This window comes from Chionomys nivalis, chromosome 16, assembly GCF_950005125.1.
Source record: "Chionomys nivalis chromosome 16, mChiNiv1.1, whole genome shotgun sequence".
Taxonomy (NCBI): domain Eukaryota; kingdom Metazoa; phylum Chordata; class Mammalia; order Rodentia; family Cricetidae; genus Chionomys; species Chionomys nivalis.
The window spans coordinates 53856310-53872682 of record NC_080101.1 but is presented as its reverse complement, the minus strand read 5'-3'; the positions used below and the strand labels follow the sequence as shown (position 1 = coordinate 53872682).

The 16373-nt window shown below is 45.4% G+C and overlaps 2 protein-coding genes across 7 annotated transcripts in view; one reads left to right on the top strand and one right to left on the bottom strand.

Moving 5' to 3' along the window:
• Gdap1 (ganglioside induced differentiation associated protein 1) overlaps positions 1–15375 on the bottom strand; it is a 43608-nt gene extending 28233 nt beyond the window's left edge. Inside the window, exon 1 of the mRNA XM_057790599.1 lies at positions 15258–15375. The gene's annotated coding sequence lies outside the window, so the exon portion shown is untranslated. The remainder of the gene's footprint in view (positions 1–15257) is intronic.
• Positions 15376–15561: 186 nt separating this feature from the next.
• Jph1 (junctophilin 1) overlaps positions 15562–16373 on the top strand; it is an 84822-nt gene continuing 84010 nt past the window's right edge. For 5 of the 6 annotated variants that reach the window (XM_057790527.1, XM_057790522.1, XM_057790525.1 and 2 more), the window contains exon 1: positions 15563–16237. In XM_057790527.1, coding sequence (XP_057646510.1) covers positions 15859–16237 — 379 coding nt within the window. In that variant the 5' untranslated portion in view covers positions 15563–15858. Of the gene's footprint in view, positions 16238–16373 lie in introns of all 6 variants that reach the window. The other variant, XM_057790524.1, reaches the window with a different exon arrangement.

The window sequence follows — 16373 nt, the reverse complement described above, 5'->3', positions numbered from 1 at the left end:
TGATTGTTTGCCTTGATTTTGTTATTGTTTTATCCTCTTTTCAAATGTATATTTCTGTTTCAACACATCTCATATGTGTAGAAAATTAACCGTTTTATGTCTAGAACCAACACCACTAACTCCAGAGGCCAGGTTCTTCCCAGACAAAAGGCTCTGTGTTTCTCAGGTATCTTGCCACCTGTACTGCAATAAAAATCGCTGCTGGCTGGTAAATAAATGTTCAGTCCCCTCTTGGCCTGCAAGTTAGGAATGACAGTAAAGAATGGAACAAACTTTCTGGTGGTGTGACATTTTCCTGGTCTCAGGGGAGCAGACCAGCTTTGGGAACAATCATTTTGTCATCCCTGGCCTCTCTTCTAGTGTCTTATCCAGTTATATCTGTAGCATCTGCTGCCAAAATATTTCTATCTCGGGTCACCCACGGTCACCTCTCGACATAGTCAGGCATGGTCAGCATGTGGCTGTCCAATCTGCCCCATCAAAGCTGACTCAATCTTGACTCTGTGCCTCTGAAATATAGGGATGTCTTTCCTCTGCCCTTCCCTCACACGCCACCACCACAGGCTACCAACCTATCATTCTTATTCATGTTAGGTCAGGAGACTTTATCACCACGCTTCTCCACGCTTCAGCTCCAGGACTCGGGTGACCCAAAGAGGATCCCTGGAGCTAATGCTCCCCTAGACACAGAATGGGATTTGCTTACAGGTTTATTGGCAAGCCTTCTGCTCGATAATACTCACAATCAGGTGAAGGACACTGTGTTGAGCAGACACAGGGTGGACCCACACTCAAGGGCCAAAGCTAATTATATAAGAAATCATGGAACTGAAAAAACAAACAAACAAACAAACAAACAGTGCCCAATGGAGAAGGGGGTTTAGGTAGTATTTTAGGTCTACTACCGGGTACCTCAGTCTGTGACCCCTTTGCCCTGGGCTGGTGCTGGTTATTTTATGAGGTTGATGTCACTCTTCCAGATGTGCAGATGGAAATGAGTAAGACACTTTGGTCCTCGAGCCCCTACTATATCCAAGGATAAATCTGGACATTTCTATCTATACGCAATCTGTCCCAAACCTCTCCAAACTGTGCCGATGGCACACCCTATACCTTCTCTCAGGTTTACAGTGAACACCTGCATTCCAATTTTCTAGCTGATTTTCTTTAGGAACCCATATTATTTGTTTGTTTTGTTGTTGTTTGAACAAAGCCTAAATCATATGAATATGAGCCTTCATCTCTTGTGTGTCACTTCTTCCAAGGGTAAAAATCTATTTTCAAATGCACTCCTCTGTACATGGTCTTCTTCTCCCTTTTAAACAATGACCATGATTGATGAACTAGAATATTATATTAATTTAGAACAGTGAAAGTCAGCTTTGTTTGACATTTCAAATGTACTAACCTTAACCTGATCAGCATACAGGTGTAGACTATTACCCCCACCTCCTTTTTTTCTCTGTTGATTTGCAAAAAATACATATTTCTTTGACTGGCTGCTTTCTGCAACTGTATAAAGTGGAGAGAACTCTGACTTTTCCAAATCATCTTTAAGAGCTGTTCTGTATGTGCCTAAGGTCACACACAGCCAGGGTTTTCCTGGGATCCTAACACTTTCTGTAAAATCTGTGAGGGTACTGGAGGCTAGTGGTCAACACCTTCTTCAGTCATTTGGCCAGGGAGGCAAAGACCTCTCCGTCTCATTCCAATCTTGTCTGTCCTGGGTACCAGAGGCAAGAACAACAGGAACATGTGACCTTACCCAAGGTCTGTCCTTACACTCCATCTCTCCTGCCTCTCCTCTGAGTTCTAATGGTTCTTTTTAGGGTGTTAGAAGAAACAATTTTCTTGTCTCCATAGCACTATGTGAGAAGAAATAGTTTCCCTCCTGACTTGTACGGAGTCTGGAAATAATCCACTCTGTATTTAGGATTGTTTCCCACAAAGAAGTCTAGTTTCCCATGGGAACCCATCCAAGATCTTAAGGGGCCAGGTAAATCTCTCTAGATTTTTCCTCTCTGGGACTGGCTGATACTTGGTTTGAGGGACTGCTTACGCATTTATTCCCAAACAGACCTTAGCACTGAGTCTTTCTTATTTCTAGCTAATGAGAGGCAGGTGGAACATGAACTGCTCCATCCCCACCAAGCCATGAGCAAATGGCTGAGCTAGAGCACTGAAAGCAACCACTTCCTGAAACACCACATGCTGAAGTCCCCAGGCATCCAGAGGGATGCAAGTGCTGGTCTTGGAAGCTGCACCTCTGTGGGCAGTGCCCTAACATTTGAAAATTCCAAACATCATCTGTCACATTAAATTTGGGTTCTTACTTTTAATATCAATGTTTCAAATTAGTCTGGCTTTCTATTGACAATAAACTAAACGCACCCAGAGGTAAAGCTCATATTATTTATGTGCTGAGGTGCACATTCACAATGACTGTATACTGAAACAACATTAATAACTTTAAACCACTCTAGGGAAGGAATCTAGATGCATCTTTATTTTTCTTCCACAGCTACTCCTGTTCTAAAGGAAGGAGCCTCAGCTTGCTTCAGGGTACATACTAGACACAGTGGAGAAGGTGGGATTCAACATCTGACTCAAATTTTCTACTCCTAGCCTTCTGCCTCTTTAGTTTTCTGTGCCCCACTTCCAGCTATAGGGGAAGTGACTATCAGATTTCTTACTGAGCTCTCACAATAAAATCCCAAACAGGCCGCCACCTCTGCCTTCGTCCCCAGCACCATCCCTTACCAAGACCATCTCTCCCTGCTCAATGAGCCAGAATATGTGTTCTCTTCCTTCCTCCCTTCAGTGTGCAGAGGTCTTTTGCACAGCAAATTTGGTTCTGTTCCAGCTGGTCTAGCTATTGGCTATTGTCTACTCATCCTTCAAGGCTGTGCTTAAGTGCCCTGTCCTTAAAGAAGCCATTTGAGCAGTATCTACAGCAAAGATGAAATTAAAGGATATAAATGGTTGAATAATGAGTGGTGGGTGGATGGATGGATGATAGATGGTTGGGTATATAAATGGATGGGTGGATGGTGGGTGGGTGAGTGAATATATGGATGGATAGACAGAGGGATGGATGGGAAGGCCTTTCCCAATTTTGCAATTTAACAAAAATATTCCTTGATATCTTTTTTTTAATGACACTACTTTATTTTATATCTCATAGCAGTTTACAATGGTATTCCAGATTTAGTGGTGATTCTCTCCGTAAGTTTTACGGGGACAGATCTTCTACCCATGACAGGGTGTACCACTTAGAAGGTACTTGCTATATATGGTGGTGTCAAGCAAATTAATGAAAGGAAAACCTCAAGATCATAGTCATCATTGAATAACTACAAACAAAATGAAAGACATTTTTAACATTTTAAAACACTTTCATTGATATGGAACAATCTAAAAAAAAATTTAAATGTGGTGGGGTGAGATGGCTTAGCAGGCAAAGGTATTTTCCACCAAGCCTAGAGATCCTAACTCGATTCTCCATAACACACATGGTGGGATGAATGGCTCCCACAAGTTATTGTTTGACCTCTACATGTGGTCATTAAAATAAAGGAAATTACAGACAAATGCAATAATTTACAGGTTGGGGATGGGTCTCAGTTGGTGAAGTCCTGGGTTCAAGGGCCGCCACTACAAAAAATTAGGCATAGTGGTACACACGTGCAATCTTGGCACTCAGGAAGAAGAGAAGTTCTAGATCATCCTTGGCTACATAGCAAGTTTACAGCTAATCTTGGCTACATGAGACTCTGTCTCCAAAAATAAAATAAAGTAAAATAAAATAAAGCCACTTGTAGACAGCCCACTTAGACACAAAGCATCAACAAAACATGCCCACAATCAGGAGGAAAATGACTTCAAAGACTAAAACCTTTTTAAAAGCAGCATTCAGCCAGTTACTGTTTATACAGAACAACTTGTGTATATGATTAAGTGGTCAAGAAACTAATTTCTCACAATAGTAGCAAAGATTTATTCCTTATCAGATGGTTTTTTTTAAAAAAAAATACCTTTAAAAGTGTTCTCAGGGAGTGGTACAGGGTCCTTCAGATGCCTTTCCTTCTGTGTTCAGAACTGAGCTTCTCCTGCACCCAAACCAAGACAAACGTGTGGTAGTGACGGGAGAAGACCAGCTCTCCTGACTGTGATTGGCAGTCAAGAACAGTGATGGCGAAGGTGCCTGGCAGACAAAGTCCACAGCAGAGGCATGGCCATGAGAACCTGCCAGCCAGACCAAGGCTACAAATGCCAAATGACTAGGAGTCCCAGGGGCTGGACATGGACATTGCTCTGTGGTCAACCAAGGGCAGGGTCTCTCTGGGTTTAGCCCAGGTCCTGGTCCAAAGTGGTAAAAGAGACAACACACTTGAGGTCAGACTCTAGGTGCTGGGCCAGAGATGAAGACCTCACAAGTCTATCCACTGAACTACTGTTCTCAAGGTCTTCTTATCAGCTGGCTTTAAGATTCCCTAATCAATGTTTTGTTCTGTTTTTTCAAAGTTCGACATCCACTGTGTATCCATCACTAAGAGACATGTTCTAGCCCCTTTGAAGTTTGCTTTTCAAATAACAAGAATGAATATACTACTTAAAATTAACTAAGTAGCCAGGCGGTGGTGACACACACCTTTAATCCCAGCACTCGGGAGGCAGAGGCAGGCGGATCTCTGGGAGTTCGAGGCCAGCCTGGTCTCCAAGAGCTAGTTCCAGGACAGGCACCAAAGCTACAGAGAAACCTTGTCTCGAAAAAAACCAAAAAAAAAAAAAATCACTAAGTACTTGCAGAGATAATTCATGCTAAAAATTATGGAATTGTATTAGGAATCATATGAAACAATTTGAATATATCAGATCAGTGTATAAAATCATGATAAGACAATACAGCAATGTTTTCTTGATGAATACTCAAGATTATTTATTCAAAGCCAGTTCATGAGCCCAATACAAACTCACAGACCAAGAATCCATCAAAGGACAAACTTAACATGTGCACACTTAACAAGTGACCCAGGCACTGTTAGCAAGGAAGTAATGATTCACCAGAAAATGCATTAGGACCAACACATGGGAGTCTCTCTGGATGAGGTTGGGCCTGCACAGCATTTGAAAATGCTCACCAGTGTCTTCACATACACTTCAATGAAAATTCAGGCCTAAAGGAATATTTGACATATGTCTAAGGTACAGAAACAAGGGATAATTGCGGGTAGGCCATTATATGGAAATAATGGTTCATACTTATTTCTAGAAAAAGCAAAACCCACTTCAACCCAAAAATACAGTTGGACTGGCATGTGAGTCAGCATAGAGCTGAAGGTTTCTAAGTGTCCATGTCTGTCACAGGAGGACCCAGTCTAAGGATGGTGAGTCACTGAGGAGTCTTCATCCACTTAGGACAGTTAGTTTGGGGGGTACTGATATTCAACACGCCTCCACATGGCTTTACTCATGTTACAGCATCATCTACAGACTTGTAGTTCTATGCAATCTTGTGGACAGGATTGATCTTTAAATAAATAAAATAGTAAAATGGTGATCTGCTAAAGATCACATTTCAATTTAATTAGCACTAAGCAATATAATTTCAAGGTTCAAAATAAAAGATCAAATTGCTCTTAGAGAAGCTCCCAGGCCCATCCCCTTGATTCCTCTTCAGACGTTTCGCACACATGCAAATGCAGTAGGACGCTACACACCGCATGCATGGCCTCTTGCCTTCCTTTTTCCACCTACAACAACTCAGGAATTTTTTTTTCCATGCCAGTACTCAGAAAGTTTCCCCACTGGTTTTCAATAACCATAATATTTCATTTTAATTTAGTTTTACAAAATTCTGGATTAGATTTTCACCATTATTTTTACCAAGATGCACCTGCAATTGGAAATGTGTGTTCAAAACTTATAAGGTATCTCAACTCAGGCCACCAAGAAGCAGACACCAGGGCAGAATGAGACATACAGCAGATTTACCAGCAGGCATATAGGGCAAGCATGAAGGCCACAGGAAGCAGAAATATGTCTTACATCCTGATGCTAAGAAAGGAACTATGTAGAGGAGTCTCAGGTCACAGAAGCCTTATCCAGTTTCAGCTAGACCAGTGGAACACAGAAGCTACCACTCATAAGGCGGCCTAGGTGGAGATGGAATGGCCCAACCCCCTTATACTCTCAGTGTGCCCAGTGACTGACTGGCTACAGCTTTGGAAGTATGTGTTCGTGGTATAAACACTGTTAGGGTTGGGAGGCATGAGCGAGAAGCTATTCGCCCACCTCCCCACAGCTCTTGAAGATTCACATGGTATGTGTCCATGGTCAAAAGATTCTCTTACATTGCAAAGATCTCTGCACATTCAGAGCAGCTCTCGTGGGAGCTTTCAAATGGGGACTTAAGTGGACAGCAGCAGCCCCTGATTCTCCAGTTGGGCTTGAAGCTAAAATGATTTTCATCTTCTTCCTCCTTAGCTACCACATGAATAGGTTCTGATGACTTATCTGGTGGTTTCTAGAGTCAGATCCCTGTAGAAGCCTTACCCTTCTCAGACTAGGGTTGCTGCATGTATGCACCGATATTTACAAAGGGTTAGGGGGATTCCCAAAGCACCCCTACATACCACCTTCGTTCTGACATATTCTCTGTCCTCCTCATATAAAAGCCCCCTCCCGTCCATGAGGATTGACCATACCAGTACAGTGACTGCTCTTTCATATGCTGACCTGAGGGCACAAGGCAAGGGGGATTTCCAGGCAGCAGCCAGTGTCTGACACTCAACAGTGTTCTTCCTTTATCCTGCGCCAAGAATACTTCCTTCTGGGGGAGTCCAATGTTGCAGGACTGGCAACATAATTCAGTGGTAGATACCATGTGTGAGGACATGTAAAAATAATAATCCTGAGAAACTCACTGAATCTGAGAGTAAGTGGGATAGTGCTGCTTTCACCTCTCGGTCTCCCAGTCTACAGGGTCTTCCCATTAGGGAAGACCCCAAAGGGTAGTTTGATTTAGTGTACATACAGCCCAGCATCCAAAGGGAATGATACCTCTGCAGGTCATTACCATCAAACTGGACTTTAGCGGTAAGTTGAGAAAACCATTCCATCATTGGCTCTTCATAGATAACATAGGTATGTGATAAGGCCAGTAGACCCCACCACCAGGAATCGTTCTAGGACCTTCTTCATTATGCAATGGCCATAGCTGAACACACACAAAATGCCAAGCCTGTGGTTTGGCCATTCCATAAGCCCCTGTCTAGTTTTGTAGAGTGTTTGGGAGGAGAGTTAAACCCATGCCTAGAATAATTGTCTATCCCATTCAGGATGAACCTTTCCTGCTTCCAGGCTGGAAGCAACCAGGTAAGTCAACTTGCCACCAAGTAGGTGACTTGTTCTCAGGGAGAGCCTCTGTTGCTGGCAATCTGGAGAAAGAGAGGTAGATATAGTTAAGCTGGCCTTGACTAGCTGAGGCTGCTAAATTCAAGGGCTCCTTGCTCCAGATCTATTATTGCTGGTAAAGAAGGCTAACATTAACTGTCCCGGCCCTGGAGTCTACTTGGGATTTCAATGGCTCTTGAATGGAAGCAGCAAACAGATCTCTTCAGAGTATTCACACCCACATATCCATCATCCATCCACATATCGCTGCCTTATACGTTCATGACTCCAGAAGAACTAGGTTCTTCTCCTTCAAGGTCCCTAACCCAATGACCAGGCCACTTTCCAGAACGCACATATATTTGCACATTGGGTCATATTTTCACTCACATAAAACATATAGTGAGATCCACTGCTATCACAGCTCTGTCCACTGGACCATCTTCTGTCTAGATTTTCACACTGTGATGCACCTCCATTCATTCCCAGTTTCTCACATACATCAAGCCCATCTGTCTATCAACTGAGTGCAGCTTGTCTTCCTGCTTTAACTCACAGTATGAAATCCTAATCTAAGCACAGGAGGAGCTTAAGAAAGATCACTAGGACTAGGACGACCCCAGAGTGGGGCAAGGAAGTCTGGGCCATCTGTTCTGCAAGCTTCTTTTGCCCTTTGGTCCTCTCAGCTTGATACTGTGTTTATTAAATGAAACTTAAAACAGATTGCTTTGAACCCATAGAACATTTTCATGACAGGTTCAACAAGACCCCAATCATGAAGGACATTTCTTTAAGAGTGGCATTAGGTCCTACCTATGGTAAAATGTCCCTTCAAATAACTTACCAAGAATTGTTTCTCAAAAGATATGCAATTCTCGGTTACAGATGATCTGGCCTTGCTTTAGACTCCACCCCAACCCCATCTACACTGTGACACACTGGGAGTTGCCACATGTCAAAGCATGTTTTAACAATATGTCCAATACCTCTGAATTTGAGTGAGCATATGGTCTAAGAGGCAGAGCAGTTTGAAGCGCAGACTGGGCCTCAGGTTGCCTCAGATAAAACGCTGTCCTTCCTGAGTTCTCTCAAGGTTAGACAGCTCCTTCCACGTCACTGGAGCAGGTTTGAAGTGTGGATCCAAGGCCCAAGAGGCTTGCCTGGTGCTCAGTATTCTTTACAAGTTAAGGAACACAAGATGCACCAAGCTTCCTCTTCTGCTGGAGGGACGTTACGGGTGGAGCATGGCCTTGATGGAAGCACTTCAGCAGATCAAGTGTCCTGGCAGTTGGAGGCTGACTGCTAACACTCGTTCTCCTCCCTGTAGACTCTCTTGACGGACGGACATCTGAGCACTGAGCCACCAAAGCTACACAGACAGTTTTGAAGCTTGTATGAGCTTTCAAAGAGCAATTTAAAACAAACAAACAAACAAAAACAAGTCAAGGGAAAGTGGCAAGTGAAACCCAAGAGATAACCCAATGCTAGAGCATGATGGAGACGAGGAAAGGATGTGGGCCCTGGGTGTCATGCTGAAGAGACAGGGCGGGCTACAGCACCTGATAAGGATAAATGTTCCCCCATCATACAGCTGGAGGAAAACTTTCTCTATGCTTGCCCATTGTTTCAGACCTCATCCCCAAGCTCTTAATTTCATTCCTCATTTATAATTTACATTTCGTTTACTACCTAATAATTGATTTTTTTCTCTCCTTCAGCTCTGAGTCATTTAGCTGACTTACTCCCAGGTTGTACTTTCCACAGTATTGGATGCCTCCCTTCTTTAGTCAGATGCTTTGTGAAAAGGTTATCACATCAATTTTCACTAATTTTAGTCTTAACACCAACACTCTCAAATACGCTTCTCTGTTCCTTCGCCATACCAAATTTGTGGTATTTCAAGTCGTGAGTTGACTTTCCGAACTATTTTCAGAACCAGCTCTGTAATTCTATGTGCTGTATTTGAGAGATTATAGCAAGGCAAGGTCTTGTCTTCTCAGAGGCCAGGCACCCCTTTCCCCAGCAGGTCTCTTTCCTTACAACCTCAGACATGGATTCCTCTCATTCCTTACTTTGTAGGGTGTCTCTGTTTCAGGAGTTCCTTCCACCAGAGTGTCTGTAAGGTTGAACTTTGCTATATCCAAAAGCTAAACAATGTGCCATGATTCCAAAAATAAGTTCAACCACAGCAGTCCACAAGATCACTCTGTTCTCTGAGATCTTGGGGTATGTGGCTCTTCTTGGCTACTTACAGCTGATTCCTGTGTGCTTGTAGTATTTTTCTTGTTATCTCCTGTGTCTTTAGAGATCTTCCAAAGACGTTAAAATCCAAGTTCTCAGACATATATCTCCAAGTCCACACATATTCCAAATCTAAGGCACATTCACATTTTATTATTTGATTCCAGTCTCCATACGACTGGTTTATTTGTTTGTTTGTCTGAAGCTAGGTTGTCCTGGCTAGCATACGTACAATTTACCATGTCAATTTCTGCCCTTGCCATTTCTGTAAGACTCAGCTGTTGTTTTTATGCTGTAATCAGACTGTTTCTAAATTACACTTAGCCTCTCCTGCAGGGCTGCCTGGCTGTTCCAGTCAGCAAGTATCCAGGTTGGCCTCAAGTTTACAGGAATCCTCTTGCCTCTGCTTCGGGAATGCATGATCATACCCAGCTGCTTCTGGTCTTCAAAACAGACCTGGAAGTCACTCTAATCTTTAAGCTTACTACTCCCGCTCATTACCTTTCTCTGTCATTACCTTTTTCAATGCCAGGGTGTCCCTGAAACCAACCGTGAGCCTTGTTATTGGATATAGATGCTGTTATAGAAGTCTTCATGTAGTTTTCCCCATTAAGAAGAACAGGCAGAGGGCCACAGGGACAAGTCATGGGTAGAAACCAAAGCACTGCCCTTGAGATTTACACGTGGCTCAGCTGGTGTTTTTACATAGGAATTAAGACTGTTTCTAAATTAGACTTAGTCTCTAGGGCAGGACTGCTAGATACTAGCCAACAAGGATCCAGCAACTGCACTGAAAATCTGGAACCATTATGTTAAAGGTTGGAACACAGCAACTATCCTAAGACTAAGGAGGTTAGAAAAGGACGGAAGTAAAACAGGGAATGAGCTCACTGAAGGGATAGGAGAGGAAAGGGGAGAGACAAGAAGGATGGGTTTCACAGGAGCCAAAGAGATGAATTCTTACAGCCAGGTTTGTCGCTGTCACTAGCAGGGTAGGAGCTAAAGACAAGGCCATTCCATCTATGAAACAGTGGGTAGCTAACTGTACTTCGATAGACTAGAGCAGTCACAACTGAAATCAAGTGATATGAGAATCGAGATGGGCAGATAAGATTGAACCGTGACGCACATCAAGAAAGTCTGAAGGTTTTGAGGAAAGACAGAGGACTTGACCAGGACAAACCAAGATATGGAGGGAACTGGAGAATGTCTTCTGGATAAGAGGAAGAAGCTAGAGCAAACAGAGAAGAGAACGGGAACTGACTGACGTCTTGGAGAGGGAAAAGACTCTTTTCTCTGTTGTCTGGGAGTGATGGATGAGGGGTAATTTATGCCCCAAATGGGGATAATGAGATCCTGGTCCTTCCTCTCTTTCCTTCTCAGCTTCCTATGAGATTCACAGATTTCCTCCTTCACATATCCCTCTTCTAGCATGCACTTCTTCCCCACAGGCACAAAGGCAAAGGGGTCAAGCAAGCATAGACCAAAACCAACAAAGCTAACACAGATGCTAAGCCCTAAAGATACGTTACCACCACCCTTTTCCTTTATGAAGGAAAAGACAGGCCCTCTGTTTAACAGAAGAGTGTTATGACTAATAGGGGCTGGAGCACAGTGATGAACATCTGGAGCTGGCAGGAACAGATCTGCCACCAGGCATGGGTTCTCTGCATACGGCTCCGTCACAATCTATGGTAGTAATAATTAAACGGTGTGACTGTGTCCACAAGGTGCTTCCAAGAACAGGGGATAGAAAATGGTGGCTCAGGTTAAGGAGGGACAGACCTATGTATCAGAAGCCACTGTCCGAGTGCCAGGGACAGTGAGGCAGAAATGATTACAAAGGCTTCTAGGCAGACAGGACTCAAAGAGTGGTCTTTGACAAGTCACTGCTTCTTAAGGAACACTGGGAAAGATGGAGGAATGCAGTCACCGCGTGAAACTGTGAAGTTCTCATCATCAGAACTGGCCTACATCTAGGCCAATGGTGGGTCTAAGGCTGCGTCTGAAGATGTGAACTCTAAGGTGAAGGTCACAAAGTTGCAAAACGTGAAAAATACTCAGAGGCCAGGGTGGTGCAGTGTAGCATGATTTGGGGGGGGGGGGATACCAGACAGATGAGGAGGAGTGAAAGAGCCACCTTTTTAAAGAGCACAGGGCAGTGGCCTAAACACGTTGGCAAGAGCAGCCTCTGAAGTCATGAGCAAACAGTTCGAGTCTCGAACAGAAGCACTACTGAGAGGAGAAAAAAAATTACTTACTTTCAGTTTTTTTTATGCCCTATTACTCAACTGCCTACTAATCTCCCTGCTGTATGTTTTGGGTTTTGTTTGCTGTGAGGAGACCAAACCCAGAGCCTCAAGTGTGCTAGGCGAGCAGCCCTCCTGTGAGCCACCTCGGTCTCGGTGGATTTGCATGATTTGGGGGTCATCCTCTCCTACATGAGCAAAACCTTCCACAACCAAGTCCTCTCATTTGCTTCTTTAATTTTTCCTTCAAATTCTAGACAGCAGCACTATAAATCATTTAGCCAAAAAAGAAATGAAAACCATCTCTACTGTCCATCCTTACTTCGCATCCAGGCTGGTTCCTGCTCCTACCCGAGGGCTCTAAAATGTGCTCTCCAATAAAGACCAGTAATAAAAGACCACCTGAAGCCACGGTGCTGGCACAAGCCTGCTATCCATAAACTTGGGAAGGGGGCGGGGCGGGTATAGCAGGAGCATCATATGTTCCAGGCCAAGACAACAAAACCCACTTTCGACATTTTTTAAAGGGTTGGGGATATATTCAGTGGTAGAGTGCTTGCCTAGCATACCCCAAGCCCTGGGTTCAACCCCCAGTATAGAAAAAATAGATTTGATAAGCCTTAGCACAAGTTCTGGTATGCAGTAATTACCCTAAAAAAAAATTGAAGATCATTAACTTTGGAATTCTTCTGATTTCATGCTGTCTAGAAGCTTCTGTTTCCTAATTCTTTTTATTTATTAAGCACAATTTAAATTTTTATGAACCCTTATTACAAATAAATCATTTAGGCTGCTTGACTTTGTAAATCAATCTAATAACGTTCACTTTGAATTACATAAATCATTTTAATTCTATGTACTTCTTTATACAGTTCAATTCATATTCCTTAAACAATAAACACCCATACATTAGCCCGCCTGTCATACGTAAACTTTTTATTAAAATTCTCAATAATTTTAATGAAACCAAATCACGAAGTAATAAATAACAGCACCACTGAATTCTAAGCAAAACCTCCTTACCAATGTAAGAACTGGACATGCACCGAAGCAGCTTACAGTTTGTTGTACATAAGTTTTAGAAACGTGTAACGGCTGGGCTTTATGCACAGAGGAGAAGAAGCTGCTCAGAGTGGTAGCTGTTGGCCCCTGGGCTTGCTGACCTCCCCCATCCCACCTGTCACACCAACTTTCACATTCTCTTCTTACTAATCCAGTCCTAAAGCTAAACTCAACTCCCCCTTATCCAGGGCAAAGGTTCAGAGAGAGGGAACATAAGGACATTTCTAACCCTGACTCCGAATCTGCACCAGTATTCCCGGGGTAGGAAATGCTCGCTCGGCACCTCTTCCCCTTCTCTCCACAGCCTTCCACCAGGGCCATGGAACCTCAGTGCTTAGGTTTTCATACACAGATGTGTGTGACGGAAACGTTTCTCTGTGGTGCCATCAGGAAAGTAGAAACATGGCTTACACACTTGGTTGGTTGAAAAATTGTCTGGAAGACTAGACAGTAAAAATTCAATACTAACTTTCTTCCACGAGAGTCAGTGGCAGCTAGGTTAGGAGTAAGCTTCACTGAAATTGAACAGCTCATATCCAACTCAAGGTTCTCCATTTTCCTTACGGTTCTCTGCAAGGAAGGTTAGCTACAGACAGCAATGTCTGTGTAGGTTTACCATCACTTTCCCTGCACCACGAATGACTTTGTAACAATAGCAGGAGCCAGAAAAATGGGATGTCCAGGACACACCATGAAAGTTTTCATGTGGGGAGAATTGGAAAAAAAAAAAAAAACTTATTGGGAGGGGGAGCTCTTCAAGAACACATGGATCCTAACACATAGAGAAGGTCCCAAACCAAAACCCAACAAATATCAAAATATGAATGCTTCCTCTGGGAAGAAAGCCAATTGAAAGACAGAAAAGAAAGATTAGTTCGAGCTGAACATCAGAACAGGTGGGACTCAGTCGCTCGATGTGAGTCCAGATTCTGGTGCTTCTCATAACAGAAGAAGGGAGTTGTAGCTCAGTTACAAAGCCGTGGGCCCTCAATTTCCCAGTGGCCTAAATCAATCCCCAGTCCAGGACAAGATGCTGAGCAAGATGCTAATTATTTCAGGCCACTGGGGTAAGCACTATTCCTGGCCACTGTGAGCAGCACCATGGACGAGGGTTTCTAATTCTCTTTGGTGATTTGGCTCTGTGTAAACAGAATTTTATTTTTTTCTGGTCTTTCACACAGATAGGCAGGAAAGGCCAGCTCCAGATCTGAGAGAGGCCATTCTGCTCAGGAAAGACTTCGTTTCCCTTGTGTCTTTTTGACACCTTTCCTTACATTTTTATGTGATTATCAATAGTGAGTATCCTGTGTGTTCACTTGGTCAGGCAGGAACCTCTCAGCCTGAGGAAGAGCAGAAATGCATCGCAGAGCTATTTCTCTGAGAGATACCACCACTCCCCCCACACACACACACCCGGCTTGTGACTTTCCCCACTGACACTGGGAATTGAGTCGAGACCAATGGCTCTCCTGTTGAGAGCCTTTACTTAGTGACCCAACTCCCCTATTGCTAATTCTTGAATTCGTCACCGGGAACTACCATTGTCACAATATATCAAGTCATTACCTAACATAGAAAGAGAAGGGCAATCCTGGTATTTCCGTTCAGAAAATGACAAGAAAGGTTGAAAGGTTTGGAGGTTTCTGGAGTGAGTTCTGCAAGGCAGTGCTGCTTCAGGAGAGTGGATGAGCTGACACCTGCCCTGGGTTTAGGAGGTCACATCTTCTTTGCCCCTTTAAAGGAGTGTTTTACTTCCCATATCTCTCCTTGAAAACTTCTGTTTACTTTCTTAAACCGTGGGCACCAGTAGAGAGGTCCCAGGTGTACATTCCAGGCACTCAAACAATATACACAGACTGAGCCTGTTTGGGTACCCAGCTCCAGGCTGAAGAATTTCTGAAGTTGAGAACAGATGAGGGAACAGGCTGGAATGTAAAAGGCAATGCCCTATGCGCCTGCAAAGCCAGATATAAAACCTATCATTATTACAAATAAAAACTAACCAATTTACGCCATGCTTTTTCAGACTGCATTGCTCGCTCTTGGAATCTTCATTAAAGAAATGCAAACATGTGCCCTGAAATGGGTAGGTGTAAAAGAACATTCTGCACAATTATATCTAGGCTGCCACAGATTTATCACATGCAGACATATATTTGGAGCATATTAATTCATGATGACAGCTGCGCATGGCAAATCCAACAGTGCACAAGTTGGAATGCTGGAGAAAAATGCAACTACAAACCCCATGCAGACGCACATACACACACATACGAGTTTCCCCCTCTCCATACACGTGGCCTCACTTACAGAGATTTAACACAACTGAAAAGCCCCCAAACACCGGAGATTCCCGCAGGCGAGTGCTTGCCCCCCCAACACCGGCAGCAGCGCTTTCATCCACAGGCTTGACGGTCGCACGTCCCAGAGTACACTCGCCCTCCCACCCACGTCCTTCTGCGCGGACACACGTGCGTCCAGCTCTAGCGCGCCAGCAGCCGGCGGGGACGCGCGGCTCCGGGGGCTGGGGGCAGGGCCCGGCGGGAGGGCGGGCGCATCGTGGGGCCGGGCCTCGGCGCCCAGGGAGGGGACTAGGGGCGGGCGCGGGGCGGCGCCCGGCTCACGTGGGCGGGCGGGAGCAGCTGAAGGTCCGCTGGGGAGCCTGGGCTGTCCTCTCGCGCGCGGCGCTGGCCGGGGCGGCGGCGGAGGAGGCGAGAGGCGGCGGTGGCGGCGGCGAAAGAGGAGGGGAGGACGGGGGCGGCGTCGGACTGGAGCCGATCGGCTGTGCGAGCTGCCCGGGGCGCAGTCGTGAGCTCGCCCGCCGGGCCCCCACCCCTGAGCTACACCCTGCCGTGCCCAGCTCTGCCGGCGTCCGTACCCCCGCGGCGAGCGCGCCGGGGCTGCCCCCCGAATGACGGGCGGAAGGTTCGACTTCGACGATGGCGGCACCTACTGCGGCGGCTGGGAGGAGGGCAAGGCGCACGGGCATGGCATCTGCACGGGGCCCAAGGGCCAGGGCGAGTACTCCGGCTCCTGGTCCCACGGCTTCGAGGTGGTCGGAGGCTACACCTGGCCCAGCGGCAACACCTACCAGGGCTACTGGGCTCAGGGCAAGCGGCACGGGCTGGGGGTGGAGACGAAGGGCAAGTGGATGTACCGGGGGGAGTGGTCACATGGTTTCAAGGGGCGCTACGGGGTCCGGCAGAGCATGTCCACCCCCGCCCGCTACGAGGGTACCTGGAGTAACGGGCTGCAGGACGGGTACGGCGTGGAGACCTACGGGGACGGAGGTGAGCAACGTCGCGGGCGGTTCCGCGGGCTAGCGCGGTGGGCTCTCCTGGGCTGCGGGGACGTGGGGAGGACGCGAGGCGCACGTGTCCGGAAACCCGCCAAAACACCTGGGGAGCTTCCCACCCCTCCCACAAC